The 20,662-nt window shown below is 38.1% G+C and overlaps 1 protein-coding gene across 1 annotated transcript in view; it reads left to right on the top strand.

The window, feature by feature from the left end:
* The window catches only part of LOC126458491 (zinc finger protein 37-like), a 73,108-nt gene that overhangs the window by 12,267 nt on the left and 40,179 nt on the right, over nucleotides 1-20,662 (top strand). The window contains exon 2 of the mRNA XM_050095585.1: nucleotides 9,989-11,632. Coding sequence (XP_049951542.1) covers nucleotides 9,989-11,632 — 1,644 coding nt within the window. The remainder of the gene's footprint in view (nucleotides 1-9,988; nucleotides 11,633-20,662) is intronic.

Here is a 20,662-nt window from a genome sequence, read left to right as displayed (position 1 = left end):
TATGCTCCCCTACCCCCACTCACAATTAATTTATCAGTAGCTTCTAACAAATGACACCATTTTCCTCCCCATACCTGGAATTCTCAGGAACTTTTTCTTTCTAGTTTGATTAGCCATCCTGATTTCGTTAAACCATACTGACAAAAGAGTTGCACACATGTCCGAAAGTCCTGTACCATCTATTGCACAGAGGCCTTTACTACCGAGCATGCTCAAAAAATTCCTCAGGGTATCGCTACGTGAAAACTTAAGTGGCCAAACAGTCAAAACTATATAATTCATGGTAAATAGTTCAGTCTGATGCACCTTATTTGGGGCACACTTTTCAGTCTTATGTTCATCCCATATACTCACAACTACAGCTTCTCAGCTATGCCAGAGGGATGTGGAAGGTGATTGTATGCCAAATCCAATAAGAGCTTTTAATTATTAATAGTTCACACCCCTCAGTATCCTCTTCCCAAAGTAGCTTTCATTGTTCTTATTATATATTATTTTTCTTTTGAAATCTAGACCTCATCTCACTTGGTCAAATGTAAATAATGGAAGAAGTAAGGGTAACTGTTTGCTGTGTGGGTGAGACTGAGCGTTCGATAGGCACACAAGCATGACTGAAATGCTGCCAAGCTTTCAGACAGAGACCTTCAGGGCTGACTATTACAGCTCATCCTGCAGTGCTGGCACAATGCAGTCAACCAGGACAGTGTAACCATGCAGGTTGATGTGTAAACTGTACTATTTAGGTCAGCAAAATTGTCTGAACACTTGGCAAGGTCTGCAGACTTGTTTATGAGTATATCAGCCACTCAGCTACATAGTGAGTTACCATCAGCTACACAGTGAGTTGTTACTTCCACTTCTACAAATAATTAGGACCTTTATTCTTTTATTTCAGTGAATTGAATAACATGACTGAACCTTTCTGTTGTTTTCCTAACATTGTCTTCAGTATATCAGTAGTGTTTTGATTTCATTCTGAGATTTATGCATGCTTTTTGCAGTGCACATAACAAGTATTAACGCCTGTACAGTATTTTCCACAATGACAGCCAAAAAAATCTGTTACGCTAAGAGAACAGAAAGCTCTCAGAATGTTGTTACCACAAGATGGTGTCAGGACAGAAATGAAGGCCTTTAAACTTACAAAATGCAAAAGTTGAAATGTATTTCATTGTCCTGGTGCATGCAAAATAATTTTTAAAAATCTCCTGGCTCAAACTCAGAATTGTCTTCCAGTTTAGAACCTTTGTTCAGCATGTCATTATAATCTAACAAGTAAGTTAAAGTTTCATTGATACAGGCAAGCCGGCCGGAGTGGCCGAGCAGTTCTAGGTGCTACAGTCTGGAACCGCAAGACCGCTACGGTTGCAGGTTCGAATCCTGCCTCAGGCATGGACGTGTGTGATGTCCTTAGGTTAGTTAGGTTTAAGTAGTTCTAAGTTCTAGGGGACTGATGACCTCAGAAGTTAAGTCCCATAGTGCTCAGAGCCATTTGAACAAATTTTGAAACAGGCAAGCACACTATACTTTTACATAATATTTTTTCTGATTAGTATTTTGGCCCAGTCTAAAAAACCCTCTGATACCTGGGTAACAGCCTCTGTTGTGTAGTGCAGAATTTATTCATTTTGGTGGACCCTCTAGTTCTCAGCACTATGGTACAAGTCAAGGAAGTTGCAGCTTAGCATATCTTTTGTCTAAGGTTCAAACCTTCCACCTGATTGAGAACCAGGAGGCCACGTTCTGTTATAGGGACCATGCTGCAGATTGTGAGCTTTGTTGAAACAATATGAGTGAGGCTAATAATGTCAACCTTTTCTGCCAGTCACTGGAATGATATAAGTACAGCTCTGGATCCCAGATGAAAAACAACATTTTTCCCAACATGAGCCTCACTTTGCAGTTGGTTACACCCTTTTTCCTCAGTGACTATTGGAATAGCCCCATTGATAAATGTGGAATGAGACCCCCAGGCATACACACTGAATGTGGGTGGTGTTTTTTCCAGTCCACTGTTGGCATTTCCATAAGGGGGACCATTATTAGCTGTATGTTTGACTTGCAGATAATTGATAGACCTCCTTCCCCCTTTGTTTTTACCTCCCTTCACACTGGACTGTGCACGTTTTTCCGGTAAGTGAAGTCTCCCTGGCTCAGTTTGGTTACAGTGGAAGATAGCACCTCGAACTTGTTGGTTAAGGGGGTAGCTGTATCATCCTGTCCCTGGTCCTTGTCTCTCCTACACAGGACGCCTAGACCTGCCATTGATAAGTCACACACACTGAAGTGGACGTTGAGTGACACATCCTGTATTTCCTGCAAAAGAGACAGTATCCACAGAAGAGGACAGACCTTTAGTATCTCTGCTAAGTGGCTCTCAGTGCACCTTTAATAACTGTGGGAAATGGCTCTCAGTAGCCCTCACAGCAGCTTCCAATTGCCGTACAGTAGTCACGATGATTCCTAGTTGCTTACGAACACCAACTATCTCATCCTGTGCCTGAGAACAGCATAAACAGTGTGGCTGCATTGTGCCTAGTGCAATTACAGTAATGAATAGCTTTCAAGTAAGATTGCTGATTCCCTTTAGTGGGTCTGGTAACCTTTTAGAGTCAAAATGACATATCTGTTACAACAACAGAAAAACATGGTACAAAATTTACTATTTCTGTGAAATATTCTTCAGCCGAAAGCCAGTAACAAATTCAACAATATCATCAGTTTACAATAAATGCAGGCAGTATACACTCCTGTTAAAAGAGAAAAATAATATAACTTATAATGTTAAGTATTTACGGCAACTTGTAAATCTCAAATGCTGATTGACTACATAATAGGTTATGTGCAACACTCACAACTTTTGAAAATTCTTGGAAATATAAATTTGTAAGTGTCCAAAAATTCTGAAAAATATCCTAAATAACTTGTTTCCCCCCCCCTCCCCCTCCCCATGTTAATATGCAATGGTATTAGATGTGGCCTATTGTAAGTTTACAGTTGATGATATGGTAAAAGTTTTTTTTATGGCAATTGAAGAAAAAAATAAGCAGTATATTGTGTTACATATGAATATTAATACAATCACATAAAGGTGATGCAGAAACAACATAAACATTTGAATCTAGAATTTTGAATTGGACCTATATGCCACACATGGGTGCATACAAAAAAATGTAAGTCGGTTTGTATGTGTAAATAAACATTCAAATTGTGTAGATTTTTTATTTAGCTGAATATGTGACACCTTTTACACTACCATACCAAAGATGAACACTGCAGCATCAGTTTATCACGGTCAAAACTTTGAAAATTGTGGAGCATCAATGGAACACATCATCCAGCTGTAGCTGCTAAATTTGTCATTCTTACTCACTGTGTAGATCTATAATTCCATTTACAATCTGCAAAAGGGCGCATTCTGTTGTATCAACATCTACATACATACTCAGCAACCCACTGTACAGTGTATGGTGGAGAGTATCTTGTAGCACTACTAATCATTCCCTTTCCGATTCCACTCACTAATGAAACAAAGGAAAAACCACTGTCTATGCATCCCCGTATGACGGCTAATTTATGTTAACTTGTGTTCATGGTCCTTATGCTAGACATGTATTAGCAGTAGTAGAATTGTTGTGCAGTCTGCAGCAATTGCCAGTTCTCTAAATTTTCTCAACAATGGTTTGTGATAAGAACTTTGTCTTCTGTTCAGGGAACCACATTTGAGTTCACGAAACATTTCTGTGATGATCAAAGTTTGTATTTCGAATCTACCAGTATGCCTCAGAATTACTTCGATGTCAGCCTTTAACCTGACCTGTTGGGATCCCAAATACTTGAGTAGCACTCAAAGAGTGGGTTGCACATCAAGACTGGCTGAAGCTAGCAGTGAAAATTCTACATCTACATACTTGTTCCATTTCATATCACTTGGCTGTGTTATACCCAAGCAGCACACCATTATTCAAAAATTACAAGATCGTTTCTCGTACTCAGCTGAATTAACTTTTTTAGTTGGTGATAATTATGTTTTGTGGAATTGTCTGCCTGTATAGACATTACTCTCTTCCTCTGCTTTAGTGATTTCTCATTGACTGGCATCATTGCCATGTTTATCTTATTTTCATCATACCTTGTATGCCTTTGTACACTTTATCTGGCATATCATTTCTTTTAATTGTGTGTTTGTTTGAGTCATGTTTTGAACTACACCTCGACCAGAATAAAGTGAGTGACACACAAGCACATTTGGGTGTAGAAGATGATGCTGATTCACAGTTATTATACATTGCTGTGGCAGCAATAGCTGTGCAATTCTGTGCTGTATACATTAACATGCAGTATTGACTTTGCATTTTTAGAGTATGATAGAATTTTCACTGCTAGCTTCAGCCAGTCTTTTCTGTAAACTAAAATGTCAGACAAAGGACCAAAACACACACCATTACATTATCCATTAGAAGTGTAATTCGCATCTGACTGTGACAACCAGTCCATCAGATAGCAGTGCATTATGAAAAGGGTGAGCAGAACAAAGGCACATTGAGGTTGTTTTCTGATTTGTTCTTGCTCTGGTAGTTGTCCTATAAACAGCTAGCTAGCTATCAGTCACTTTGTTATAGCGATCCGGGTGTATACAAATTTTTAAGAAATTTCTGAATGCTTCTATGTTTTTATGTTGTCAGTTATTATGTTGTCTAGCTTGTTAGTGCCCAAAGAGTTTGGAGAGGTATGTAGATGGTGCTAAACTGCGGCAGAGCTAAGATCTTAGCAGTCCCAGACTGTGCTTCATAGGCAGTGTCGTACTGACTGTTCTATCCTGGTGCAATTCATGGGTGCACAGCTTCACTTGTGCCAGTACCAGTCTCCTGTTTTCATTCCGAAAGAATCCCAAAGGGTGTGGATAAGCCATTTCTCCACAGTATACTTTCTTCCAGGGGTGCTAGTCCCACAGTGTATGCTGATGAACTACTCTGAAGTTTGGAAAGCAAGAGAGATGTATTGACAGTATAGCAGTGGCAACAAGTTGCAAGACATACCTGGATAGCTCAGCTAGTAACAACATTGTCCATGAAAGGCAAAGTTCTGGGTTTGAGTCCCAGTCTATCTCACAGTTTAATTTTTCAGGAAGTTTCGGAAATATGATGTTACTGCGTACAATGAAACGTCTCATATGTGCATATGCGTACAAATTTGAAACCTAGTTCCACATTCAACTCAAACAATATCTATGCTCTTAGTAGTAGTAGTAGTAGTAGTAGTAGTATGGTATTCTGCCTTAAGGTCTTTTCATTTCTGAATATTTGCTTCCTTTGATATTGTTCAGCATTTGATATCTTCTTTTTCCTCTTCCCCTTTTTCTGTCCACTATTCCTTCTATTCCTTTCTTCAGTAAACAGTCCCTCCTCAAACAATGTCCAATCCAGTTCCATTTTCTCTTTCTGATGACTTTCAGCATGTTTCTTTCTTCTCCAACTCTTCTTAATACTTCTTCATTCCTTACTTAGACACTATAATTCAAGGCGGGTCCAGGAGTGTACTAAAAGGTTGAAGAAAAAATCTAAGATTGCTGTAATGTCTGTAATTTTTATCATCATTTACATTAGAATTTGTGCATGTTGTCTATAAATAGTCTTGAATGGAATTCTGTACCAATTTTTACAAAGTGTTTCAATCAGTCTTTTAGGGGGTATTGGAGATGCCTAGAACCAACATTTACATGCAGCTTAGAAATTTCAACTGTCATTGACATTGTAATTCATGTTGCGAGAGACAAAGCTGAAAAGCTCTGTGTGTAATATGTTACTATGTTGTTATTTTGGATGATGTTATTGCTAAAGAACAGTATCTACGCAGTAAAATGCAAACAATTATTTTTAAAAATAATCACATGTGCCCACTGTAGTTTGCTCTTTTAAGGCAATAAAAAATCATTGGAATGCCGTAAGGGTAATGTAACCTCACCTAGGTTACAGATCCTCCCACAGACAACTGGCCTTGCCAAGGTGGGGCAGCTTGCGCCTCAGTGAAAGACCTAAATGGAAACGAGGCATTTCGAGTAGACGACACTCCCTCAGAAATATTGAGAACTTTGGGAGAGCCACCCATAGCAGAATTGCCCCACGTGGTGTGCAAGATATATGAGACAGGTGAAATACCCTCAGACTTCAAGAAGAATATAGTAATTCCAGTTCCAAAGAAGGCAGGTGCTCACAGGTACGATTACTATAGAATCATCAGTTTAAAAAGTGCTGGTTGCAAAATATCGACACTAATTATTTACAGAAGAATGGAACAACTGATAGAGGTCAATGTTAGGGAAGATCAGTTTGGGGTCCGGAGAAATGCAGGAAAACTCGGGGCAATATTGACCCTACAACGTATCTTGGAAGACAGGTTGAAGAAAGTTAAACCTATACTTATATAATTTGTATTGAGCAAGCTTGAAGGAAACCAAGGAGAAATTTGGAAAAGGAATTAAAGTTTAAGGAGAAGAAATAAGTTTGCCGATGGCATTGTAATTGTGTCAGAGCCAGCTAAGGGCTTTGTAGAGCAGTTGAATGGGATGAATAGTATCTTGAAAAGAGTTTATAAGATGAACCTGAATGAAAGTAAAATGAGGGTAATGGAATAATATCAAAATAAATCAGGCAGTTATGAGGGAATTAGATTAGGAAATGAGACATTGAGAGTGGTAGATGAGTATTGTTGTTTGATGGCAAAATAACTGATTATGGCTAAGGAAAGGAAGAGATAAAATGCAGACCAGCAATACCAAGAAAACTGTTTCTGAAAATGAGAAACATGTAATTTATATTTAAATGTTAGGAAGTCTTTTCTGAAGATATTTGTCTGGACTGTGGCCTTGCATGCCAGTGAAAAAATGGATGAAAGGCATCCCAGACACTATAAAAAATGGAAACTTTTGATTTTGGTGCTATGGAAGAATGCTCAAGATCAGATGGTTAGATCGAATAATACATGGGGACGTAATGAATGAAACTGATGAAACAAGAAATTTGTGGCACAACTTGACTAAAAGAAAGAATCTAGGACACATCCATAATGCATCACGGAATTGTCATTTTGGTAATGGAAGGAAGTGTGAGAGTTAAGAGTTGTAGAAGATGACCAAGGCTTGAATACAGTAGATAAGTTCAAATGCAGAGATGAAGAGTCTTTTAAAATGAAAAAGTCTTCATTCTTTTTAGCTTCATATGTTGATAAATATTGCAGTCTTCACTGAGATGTAACCAGTCTGTTAAATAATCGTCATCTGTTCATAATGGGTTACAAAAGGGCTTAACACTCAGATGTGCTATTGCCAGCTCAAACTCCACCAGCACTACCATTAAGCAACATCACTTGCAGGTATCCTGCACAAGAAAATAGCCCCAAACTATTGAACTCAAAATATTTTAATACAGTTGGACAATTGGCAATTTGTATACTCTTATTTGCAATAGCAGTAGGATTGTTGCGCTATAGCCAGAATGTCATATTGCTATTAAGAGAGTTGTTCCTCAAGTAAATGTTGGAGTGAGAGTGAAATAAACACCATTTTAGCCCTTGAGGCATAGTGTTTAAGTAATTTATCAAACACATGCACAGAACAGCAGTAATTTCTAAACTTTTGGCAAAAGATGTTAAGAGATTAGAGTATATAATTTAAATAAAATAAATAAGAACACATTTGGAGAGAAGTAAAAATGTTCATCAGCCAAGCTGACTTCGAGATAAACCAATTAAATCATTACAAGGCCACAGCAAATATTGTCTGAAAGCTAACTAAAAGCAGTACTAGCACTTCTGGAAGAAAGGATATGGCATGAAACTGCAATATCCTTTTTTCCAGAAGTTCTAGTCCTGCAAGTTTCGGATGAGTGCTTCTATGACGTCTGAAGGATAGGAGATGAGGTACTGGCAGAAGTAAAGATGTGAGGATGTGTCGTGAATCATGCTTGAGCACTCAGTCGGTAGAGTATTTGCCTGCGAAAGGCAAAGTCCCGAGTTCGAGTCAGTCCACCGTACAGTTTTAATATTCCAAGAAGTTTCTTATTAAAAGTGATGATCCTTGCATTTCAGAGAGAAATTTTTATTTATCATGTTCGATGGGACCATGCAAGCCAAAGTCATGGAACAAGTCAGTTCATAGTTTACAGAATGCTGATTAGAAATTTTATAAACAAAATATTAATAAAAAAATGTAAAAAGGGCCTAAATGAAGTCTGTGGGTGATACTGTAGATCAGTCTGACTGTCCTTTTTTTAGGTTAAGCATATTCTTGAAGAGTGCACAGAGTTGCCCCGAAATATAACACCATATGAGATAATAGAATTGAAGTAGCAAAGTAAAGAAGCCTTTGTGTTTCAGTGTAAGAGGCAGTGGAAATTATTCTTACAGTGAAATTAACATGATTGAGTTTTTGCATAAGATCGTGAAGGTGACCCTTCCAAGATTGCTTTCCAGCTCAGTCGTAAGAATTTAAAACACTCAACTTCACTGACAGTGAACACATCATGTGGGAAAATCTTATCATTAAGGGTTCCATGTCAGAAAATATGTGCTTATTGCATTTTGTTGCAGTTAAGTGTTAATTTTCTTTCAAAGCCACATGCTGATATTACCAACTATCCTATAAACTGCATCATTTACATTACATTCATTGTCTTTCACAATAACAATTATCATCTTCAAAGACAATTTTTTTTAAGTCGTCTGTCATGTTTAGTTGTTGACCCTGTGGGCACACCAACTTTGTATGATCCCATCCGTACTCAACTCTCTTACTTGTTTGTTCATACAGGAGGAGAACCTTCTGCTTCCTACTTTCCGGGTATGAAGTGAACCAATGTTGAACATAGTCGACACAGTCAGATGCTTTTGTTAAATCAAAGAAAATAGGTATTGTCTATGATCTGATGATCTGTCCAGTGGACTGTGTTCACAGTATTACATATGTTGACTTTGCAATAGTCTTGTTGCTTTCTGTATCCTAATCGCAATTGTCATAAGCATATATTTGTAGTATTATGAAAAGATGGATTGCTTCTCACCTCACCACATCATAAAATTGTTGAGTCGCAGATAGATGCAGACTGGCCTTAGCAGCCAGAGACTGTGGTTGTGTGTGTGTGTGTGTGTGTGTGTGTGTGTGTGTGTGTGGTCTAATTCTGATGAAGGCCTTTTTGGTCAAAACCTTACTTCTTCACAGTCCTTTTGTTGTGCCTGTATGTAACTCAATATCTACGTATACAGTGAGTTGCAGTCTATCCTTTTCATAATATTGTCATTTTTCCATTGTTTGATATATTCGTTAGACAGATATGACTGGCTGTGTTGTTGATTCGTATCTGAAGTGGGGGGGTGGGGGGGGGGGGGGAAACACTGTTTTTGCATTACAGTTTAATCTCTAGGCTGAGGCATCCTGTGATCCCACTGTAACATCTTCGTACTCCAGTGTATGCCTTTTGAATTGTATACTGCAAGGGCTGTAACTAATCATTGTGACCACAAAAGGCTGCACAGTGAGACAATTTTTTCTATATAGAGTATAACCAGAACAGATTCGTCTGGAGACACACACACACATACACACACACACCTCCGTCCCTTCCATTTTCCACACGAGCAACATGTCATTTGTTGCTCCCATTTCCATCTGTCGTTTCCTCATAAATATTGTTTTTGCTACACCTGCTGCAAACATTTTGCATAAGGGGGCACCTTTGGTGCCCTTCTCAGCTTGACACCCCAAGCAGCTGCTTGTGTTGCCTGGGCCTTAAATCGGCTGTGGGTACAGATCTTAAATTATTGTAACTATGTAATTATGTTGCTGCAATTGATATTTCCAGCTATTTGCTTGCAATTTTTCTTTTTTTTAAATTCATATCATTTCCAGCTATGTACTTGCATTTTTATGTCGTCTTTCAAACCCCTTCAAACAGCCTGTTATTTTCATTTAATTGTGACCATTGCATATTTGCAGGTATGGTACGGGCGGAAGGAGTACGTCTGCTGGAGCTCACATGTCTGCAGGAAGCCTTAGGACCATTATTGGGATGCCCTTGTTGTTGCTCTGGGCAGCTGCAGCTGCACGAAGATGTTCGGCGGTCCAGTGGACTGTATTCAGCATTGTGTTTTGCATGCCAGGCATGTCATCATCGTCTCCCTTTGCATTCTTCATGTCGTTCAGGTTCGCAGGGCTGGCAGGTTAATGTGTACACACAACAGGTTAAGGCTCAGCTTGGACTCGGTGAAGATATGTTACGCGATCTCTTTCGCATTTATCAGATACCGTATCGAGCACGAAATGCGTCTGAAGACTGTTCTTCAGGTGATACTGATGCACTGCTTGACTGCTTCCTCGATAGAGGTGATGCTTTTAGAAGCTTTGTGTGCTCTCTCTGTGATCAGACTTTTGAATGTGTAAGAATGTTGAAACAACACATGGGTTTACACACTGTGCACAGTATAGAATGTTTAGATAGTGTCAACATGATGGGCTCTCTAGACCGATCAAGTAATCAACAGGAAGACGCTCTGCATGTGCCGATCGAATCAATTGTAACTGAAGCAGCCCTCAATTTTCCGAGCCCAGATGTAGAAAAAACCTTGCAACTTTCACCAAAGGAAGAAGTATTCACATCGTCAGCATGTAATCAGAGGTTTGAGGGGTTAGATTTGCTTGAACAAAACCTTAATGGAGATAGTCTGCATAGTACTTTTGAATACACAGAGAGTTTTGAGGAAGCAACAAGTAATTTCTCAGAATCACTTAGCCAGCCAGTAAAAAGTGAACTTGCACAAAATAGTTCCAGACCAGACATTTCAGGGAGCAAATACCTTTCTTGTAATTCATCACCTAACAGTAGTTCAGCTGTCTCAGCTAGCCAAAAGCTTACATGCTCTGTGCTGGAACAACAGTCCGTGTCACACATAGAGCAGAAGATCCCATGTGTTGATGTGAATTCTTTGCATTTAGCAAAGACAAACCACAGTTCTGAGCAGGAAGAGAAAACTGCCCTGGAAAATAATATAGATGCAATTGTAATAAACACAGCTCTACAATTTCAGACCTCAACTATTGAAAATAATGGTATGTTAAATAAACATACACAAAATAATACATCAGATTCTTCTTCGCTACAATTGTCTACTATAAATAGTTTAAAAAACAGTGATTGCAATAACAGCAACAGCAATGCGTTCTCAAGTTTGGATAATGGACATGGTTTAAATAGTGGAATGGTTGAAACAGTTAATATCTCTGTCGACAGTTCAGTCAAAGTTGAAACTCGAGCAGTTGAATTTAGTTCCTTAACTGATAAACTGGGAGTCTCACCAACAGAGACTGACAAAGGTGGTTTAGACAACTGCAGCATTACGGATTTTACGTGTAAAATATGTGGTCAGACATTTAAACGTGTGGGTGCACTGAAGCAACACATGGTACAACATGATAGTGGTGGAAGATATGTGTGTAGTGAATGTTCTTCTACTTTTGGTGATGACATTCAATTAAAAAAACATGTAGGTGAAGTCCATGCCAAAAGTAAATACAGTTGTTCAGTTTGTGGGAAAATCTTCAAAAAAGCCTTCAACCTTGTGCAGCATGCAAGAACCCATACAGGTATGGTGAAGTCCATATAGTTAAGAAAATGAAATGATTTCATCCTTTGCTGGATTTAACAATGAAAAATTAACTGTTATTGAAAATTAAATGTGTTTCTAGTTTCCTATTGTTTTTATATTTTTTTTATTCCTCCCCTCCCCCAATCAACCTTAAGGTTGGTTTGATGTTTGATGCAGCTTTTCAGCATTCTCTGTAGTGCATGTTTCACATCCATGCAGAATTGTGCTCTAAACATAGCTTCTCATCAGTATTCTTCTGGTTTAAGGGTGATAATTTTTTATGTGAGTAGATTATTTTTTTATTGAAAGGCTTTTTCCTTATCCAATCCGTGCTACTATGCTTTTCCTACAGTTTTCCTTCTTTGCATGCTCTGCTTCTGAGAAAATAAAACTCATTCACCTCCTGAAGTGTATCTTGCACAGGTTTAACTAGACCATCCACCATATCCATCAGCTTGGCATACTGTTACATTAGTTTTCATTTTCATTATGCACATATTATAGCTTTCAGCTAGCACACATTAGATTTCATTATGCACTCAACTCAATTCCTGTTGACGTTTGTAGCCATGTTGTGTGTTGTCAGCAACGAAGATTGTGCTGATTTTCTGTGCATGACACCTCCTCCAGTCCCCAGATCTCACATGCACACACACATCAATTAATCTTTTTACATTCCTCATTGTCTCTTGAACATGAAAATTAAATATCGTTAGTGGCAATTAGCAAACCTGCCTTACACCTTACTTAGTTTTTGGCTCCTTGTTAACTATTTTAATTGAATGCACATTGAAGACTGGTTGTACACTATACTCTTGAACTTTTATGAAGCTTACTAAATGTTCCTAACATAAAGTACTTTGATGACGTCACCTTGAACAAAACAAAAGTTTGTTCCTGTTCACTTTCACCTAGATGTGTTTTGGCTCTGTTTCACCATCATTATTGGGTGTGTTTTATTTACTTAACCATATGAATTGTTGTTTGTATGGCTGTCTTCCTACTTGGACCAAGCATATTTTGTCTTAAATGCAAATGCGATGTAGTCTGCTAATTTTCAGATTTGCATTTATTTCATAGTTATCAGAACTGTTCCTAATTTGTTGCTGTTTCTATATGTTTGTGTACTTCAAAAACACTTTTGCCAAGTTTTAAGCAGAGTGTGGGTATTGAATATGTCTTTATTTTCATTATATTGTGTGTGGCTGTTTTTGTATTCTTTGTATTGAATTACAATTCATGTTCTGGGATAACAAAGCTTCCAAAGATTTTATTACACATGTTGTCAGAGAGAGAAAAAGCTGTGTATTTTAGTGGATAAAAATGGCAAATAAATAGCAGTGACAGAAATTAAGATTTTAAAAAATTGACTGCACATATCGTGTTCTATGAGGATCTAGAAAACTTATAACTAGTCGTGACAATAAAAGACAACCTTTAGGCCCAGAATTCTGAGGCAGCACACAAGGGTATGTATCTTTGCTGGTGGTGGCATCGCACTTTGCTGGTTATGAATATTCCACACAGTGTCTGTTGTGAAACGTACTGTGGTGTAAAATGTTATTTTAAAAAAAGAAGAAGACGACGAATGTCACCATTGGCGTGTTTGTCACAGCAGGAATCTCCTGCGCTACAGCTCACAGTTTCCAATTTTGATTAGTGAACATGCTTCAGCATGTCTGCAGATTGAATGTGGCAAACACTGTTTCACCACAAGTTAGCATGTTAGTTAGTATGCTACCAAAATGTTGACAGTGTCTCTGTTGATTAACTTCTCATAGTTGGGGTTCACAGTTACATAACATTTTCCAAATTACTTTACGTTCACCTTTGATTGTGAAATTATTTATTCACAAAACCTACTATTGCAGTTCCAGCCATATGGCCATTATCAAGAGAAATACTGAAAAGTTTTGCTTCAGCTCATGTTAAAATCTTAAAAAATACCCGACGTGTATATATGTCATCGTCACATCCATTTTTGGATATTTAATGTTAACGTTCTTATCATCTTTTACATAAATCACAGCAAACTGCTACTGGTATAGATTATACAAATGACAACAGTGTGCACAAGCAGTGATTTAAAGTGATTTGAGTAAAATATGATAACAATAAGATTAAATACCCAACACATGATGTGACAGTGACATATCTTTATTGTATCTTTATTCATCCTATCAGTCATTCAATGTACATACATGTCAGCAACTTTTTGCGGTTATGACTTGTGCACAAGTAAAATATTCCACTTGACAACGGAAGTCATTTTCAGTGTGGACAAAACACAACAAAATATTCCATGTGTTTGCCAGAATAAAGACTGTAGTAATTCTTACAACATTACAGGGCCTGTGTTGTTCAGAAGTGTGATGCAATATTTCTCCAGGCATGCGTGTATGCACCGCCCAAAACAACCAGGAAATCCAGTTTGAGTCCCAAACCAGCATAAATTTTCATCATCGTCATGCCATTATACAGCTGATGATTGTCCATATTCACTACTGTGAATACATTTCATGTAGTAATTCATTGTTGTCCTCTTCTGTCTCCTCTGCTGGATTTTCACAAGCAGACAGCAAAATAAAAATTATTCTGAAATAAAGGCTGTTTATGATCACTTTCATTTAATAATGATACATTTGTCTGAGATATTATTTATGTGATGATAGTTTCATTGGTTTCAGTTAGGTGCACAAGTTCAGAAAAAGTATGTGGTGCACTAACTGCAGTATTAGCATTGGTATTCAGAGCATTAATACCTACATGTTATTGCAAGTATGTCATACCTTAAAAAGAGGACTTAGTTTGTTTTAGCTATATCATAGTGCTTAGTTTGTTTTAGCCATATCATAGTGCTTAGTTTTAGAAAGCACCTGCTGTGGCCTGTAAAAGATTTCCAGTTATATGACCATAAGCAATTATACACGACATAACATGCATAGTAGCCTGTAGTAGCATCCCCTCCTGACCTGGTAATAGTGAAGACGCTTTACACCACTGACTCGATGGGACAACAAAAGCACTGGAAAACTACCCTTAACACGGTAGACCAACTGTTACCCACAACTCACAGAGAAAGGTTGGAGTGTTCAGTAAATACAACTCACACAGTGGAGTACAGATGTGCTCTACATGATAGAGGTCAGATGACTTGGGGGACCATATAAGCACCTAATGTGTGCACTCTGTACATTCAAACCATTCTGACACAATCCTATGTAAACTTCTTTCACACAGCCTTGTTTTCATGTCTGGCTGAAATATGGCATGTGAAAAGCATTGTCTCATATAATTTCTGTGTAATATTACTCAGCAATCAGTGTGTACCAACATGTACCACAATTCAGAGTCCAGGCAGTATTTGTCTATACTCTGAGAATGTGTTCCTGTGCGCACTGTTACAACGAATTGTTGCCCAACGTTGAATTACCGGTAGATAGGATTTGCTGCAAACCACCTGTCTGCTGTTATAATCCATGATAGTCAAATACAGCCTGTCATTAAGTTGCTGCCGGCAGCCATTGACTCAGGCAGTTGCAGTTTTTCAGGACTAAAAGTTCTCATGATACTCCCTTGACACCATAGTATTTGAATACTCTAGTGCCTGGTTGATTTTGAAGGGTGAGTTATTAAACTATTGGTCACAAACAATTTAGCTTCAATCAAGTTCTCAAGTGTCACACCAACAGCATGGTATGATAACATCCCAATTATGTGACACCTTGAACTATTCCATTCTCCATGATGAGAGGCATATTCTCTCTCTCTCTCTCTCTCTCTCTCTCTCTCTCTCTCACACACACACACACACACACACACACACACACACACATACCAGCTCTGTCTGATTCATTAACTCATGAGTGTACTTACGTATTATATTTATAGATCATTTAACTTCCCTCAACATAATTGAAATTTTGTTTGTGTATGCAGTATTCTTTTTTTTTTTGTCCATGAATACCTTTGATTAATGAAGAATTTTCACCGTATAAATGTATGGATATTCCAGTAACTGCATCATACTATTAATCACACATAACAAATGACTTAGTAATTTTTCTGTACGTGTTGTCACTACATGACCATATGAAAGTGTTGTCACTATGTGACCATATACATAAGAATACATGCAATGAGGTGCGAGCCACACGTTCACCTGTTGAAGCCTGAAATTGATAGCAGTGAGATTTTTGGAGGAAATTTTAAGTGTATATCGAAAGGATAGGCAAATGGGAAATGGAGATGGTGTATTTGTCGCAGTAGACGAGAAACTCAAATCCACCGTGATAGAAAATGAAGCTGCTTGTGAAATTGTTTGGCCAAGATGCAGTATCAGGGGTGGGCATAAAATGATAATTGGACCCTTCTATTGCCCACCCGACTCATCTCCTGATGTAACCAAAAACTTCAGAGAAAACCTCAGTTCACTTGCATATTCCCCAATCATACTGTTATCATCAGTGGAGAGTTTAATCATCCAACAGTAATTACAGTTTTGTTAGTGGTGGGCATGATAAGATCCTGTGAAACTTTACTAAATGCCTCATCTGAAAACTACTGAGAACAGATAGTTAGGAACCCTACTTATGATGGAAATATATTGAGTCTGATGGCAACAAATAGACCTGACGTGTTTGATGATGTCCACATTGAAACTAGTATCAGTGACAATGACACAGTGGCAACAGTGATTGCCAAAATACAAAAGACAACTAAAACACTGAAGTGCCAAAGAAATTAGTATAGGCATGCACATTCAAATACAGAGGTATGTAAACAGGCCGAATACGGCACTGCAGTCGGAAAAACCTATATAAGACAACAAGTGTCTGGTGTAGTTGTTAGATCAGTTACTGCTGCCTGCTGCTACAATGGCACACTATCAAGATTTAAGTACTATCATTTCACGAGTGTACTGTGAATATCAGGAATCCAGTAAAACATCATATCTCTGACATCGCTGAGGCCAGAAAAAGATCCTGCAAGAACAGGATCAGCGATGACTGAAGAGAATCATTCAATGTGACAGAAATGCAGCCCTTCAGCAAATTGCTGCAGATTTCAATGCTGGACCATCAAAAAGTGTCAGCGTGTGAACTATTCAATGAAACATCACCGATATGGGCTTTCAGAGCTGAAGGCCCACTCGTGTACCCTTGTTGACTGCACGATACAAATCTTTTGCTGCAGATTTTAATGCTGGACCATCAACAAGTGTCAGCGTGCGAACCATTCAACAAAACATCATCTATATGGGTTTTCAGAGCTGAGGCCCCATTCGTGTACCCTTGATGACTGCAGGATACAGAGCTTTACACCTCGCCTGGGACTGTCAGCACCGACTTTGGACCGTTGATGACTGGAAACATGTTGCCTGGTTGGATGAGTCTCGTTTCAAATTGTATTGAGTGGATGGACATGTACGGGTATGGAGAAAACTTCATGAATCCTGCATATCAGTGGGAGACTGTTCAAGCAGAGGCTCTGTAATGGTGTGGGGAGTGTGCAGTTGGGGCAATATAGGGTCCCTGATACATCTATCGTGGATCCCTTGGGCAATAAATCATGCCCAGTTCTCGGAAGAAAGACCTCAAACATAATGAGATATCTTGAGCAGAATGACCTCCTCAGTGCCAACCAGCGTGGATCTTATAAACATAGATCATGTGAAACCCAACTCACACATTTCTCACATGACGTACTGAAAGCTTTGGATCAAGGCAGTCAGGTAGATGCAGTATTTCTTTATTTCCAAAAAGCATTTGACTCAGTACCACAATACACTTATTGTCAAAAGTACGATCATATGGGGTATCAAGTGAAATTTGTGGTTGGATTGAAGACTTTTTGGTAGGGAGGACACAGCATGTTATCTTCGATGGAGAATCATCGCCAGATGTAGAAGTAACTTTGTGTGTGCCCCAGGGAAGTGTGTTGGGACCCTTGCTGTTCATGTTGTATATTAATGATCTTGCAACTTTCTCTAAATGTTCAAAAATGTAAAATTTTGCACTTCACAAAATGGAAAAAAAACATAGTATCCTATGACTATAATATCTGTGAGCCACTGTTGGAATCAACCAACTCATACAAATACCTGGGTTTAACTCCGCAGGATATGAAATGGAGTGATCACATAGGTTCAGTCCTGGGTAAAGCAGGTGGTAGATTTCGGTGTATTGGTAGAATACTGGAGAAGTTCAATCAGTGTAGAAAAGAATTCCTTGCAGATCACTCTTGCGTCCCATCCTAGAATACGGCTCAAGTGTGTACCAGATACAACTAACATGGGATATTGAACGTGTACAGAGAAGAGCAGCACAAGTGGTCACAGGTTTGTTTAATCTGTGGGAGAGTGTCACAGAGATACTGAAGGAAGTGAACAGGCAGACTTTTGAAGACAGACATAAACTGTCCCAAGAAAGTCAATTAGCAAAGTTTCAAGAACCGGCTTTAAATGATTACTCTAGGAATATACTACAACCCCTTGCATATCACTCACATAGGTATCATGAGGATAAGATTAGAATAATTACCACACACACAGAGGCATTCAAACAGTCATTCTTCCCACATTCCATACCTGAATGGTACAGGAAGAAACCCTTATAACTGGTACATTGAGATGTACCCTCTGCCATGCACCTCACAGTGGTTTGCAGAGTGTAGATATAGATGCAGAATCACTTACCCATGCATAGCATAGACAAACAGACTGTAACAGAATAGAATAATGGCAGCAGCAGCAAACGGTATAAAATAACAAAAATTCACCGAACTTATATTAGGTATAAGCAGCAAATATTTGAAGTCTGCAGTGATGTATAGTGTGCAAAAAAACTGCAATAATGTTGAGATGGAAAATTAAATATCTGTTCATGCAATAACTGTATTTCAAATCGCCGGGAAACTGATGGATTACACAGAGGTAAACAATAAAACATAATAATAAATGGTGCTGACACAATTAAACAATAAATAATGCAAGACACTACACTAACATTATCTATTTCCTTAAAGTGTAAATACAGGGTGAGACAGCTAAGACAGGCCACCACAAATGCATCCAGAATTAATAAATATATTGAGATGCTGTTTTCGCCAAGTTATAGCAGACAATATGGCAAATTTTCTGAAGTTTGCAAGTAATTTTTATTGTTATAAGTTGCCAAATTATGACACTAGTGTTATTTTGTTCAATGGAAGCCTAAACTTTTTGGATTTAAATAATGAAAATCTGCACCAGTTGCTTATTTTTTCATGCATTTCGCAATATATTTTGAGAATTTATTCTTAAAATTGAGTGCATTTGTTTACATTAATATTTGTGGTGTGCATGTGTGATTTTCTGCCCCTCTTGCATTGTACACCTACATGGCTACTCTGCAAATCACACTTAAGTACCTGCAGAAGCACCTTCACAATAGTTCTCTGTTGTTTCAGGCTCAAACAGCCTGAATAAAAAACAAACACATATCTTTCCGTGTGAGCTGTGATTTCCCTATTTTTTTACAATGATTGTTTCTCCCTTTGTAGTTTGGTGTCAACAAAATATTTTCGCATTTGGAGGAGAAAGTTTAATGATTTCCACCCCAAATCCTGTATCATGTCCTTGACAGTCTTTCCCTTATTTCTCAATAATACATAATGTGCTGCCCTTCTTTGAACTTTCTTGATGTACTCTGTTAATCCGATACCGTAAGGATCCCACACCATGAAGCAGTACTCCAGAAGAGGACAGACAAGCGTAGTGTGAGCAGGCTCTTTAGTAGATCCATTCAGCTTCTGTTTTGCCAATAAAACATGGTCTTTGGTTTGCTATCCCCACAACATTTTCTATGTGTTCTTTTCAATTTAAGTTGATAGTAAATGTAATTCCTTGGTGTTTAGTTAAATTTATGGCCTTTAGATTCGATTGATTTATCGTATAACCGAAGTTTAACAGATTCCTTTTTAGAGCTCGTGTGTATGACCTCACACTTCTCATTATTTAGGGTCTGTTGCCAGTTTTCACACCATACAGATGTCTGAATTATTTTGCAATCAGTTTTGATCTGATGACTTTATTAGATGATAAATGACAGCATCATCTGCAAACAACTTGCTCAGATTGTCTCTGAAATCGCTTATATAGATAAAGAAGTACCGAGGGCCTCAGCAATCACTTCTGTTTTACTAGATGACTTTCTGTCAGTTACTACAAACAGTGACGCCCTTTGATAGGAAATCGTGAATCCAGTCACATAACTGAGACAATATCCCATATGAAGGCAATTTGTTTACAAGCCACTTGTGAGGTACGTATCAAAAACCTTCTGGCTTGGAGTGTTTTTACATGCTAATGTTAGAAATGGTATTTTGATTTGCCTCCTCCATTACACACACACACACGAGCAAGGAAATGAAATATGCTTATTTATGAAAAATTGCTACAGTTATCATATGCAGGAGTAACATTTGAAAAAGTTAACTGATTCACTATCTAATTTGTCATTAAGCAGTTTTCCTTCTTGCTTTTTGTGTTGTACAGAAATTTCAAGTTCCTCCTTTAAATCCATTGTATGTGATATTTAAAAAATGTAATCAATAATTCAATATCAGTATTAGTAAAAATACATTTTATAATTGACAGCTACATATATATAAAGTAATCCATAACACTACAATGCTTTTGACTGATCAAGCTTTTTGTGAAACTATAGTGTTATAATATCTTCATAGTATCTACGTCTACATAGATACTCTGCAAGCCACTGTACGGTGCATGACAGAGGGTACTGTTTACCACTACTAATTATTTCCCTTCCTGTTCCACTCACAGATAGAGCAAGAGAAAAATGTCTGTGTATATGCCTTCATATGGGCCCTAATTCTCATGCCACCATATTAGTCCTAATTTCTCAAATCCTATTATTGTGGCTCTTACACACAGTGTTTGTTGATGGCAGTAGAGTCGTTAGGCAGTCAGCTTCAGATTTCGGTTCTCTAAATTTTCTCAATAGTGTTTCTCGGAAAGAACGTT

The sequence above is a fragment of the Schistocerca serialis genome, chromosome 2 (genome assembly GCF_023864345.2).
Source record: "Schistocerca serialis cubense isolate TAMUIC-IGC-003099 chromosome 2, iqSchSeri2.2, whole genome shotgun sequence".
In the NCBI taxonomy this organism is placed as follows: Eukaryota; Metazoa; Arthropoda; class Insecta; order Orthoptera; family Acrididae; genus Schistocerca; species Schistocerca serialis.
This window is presented reverse-complemented; position numbering and strand designations above follow the sequence as displayed.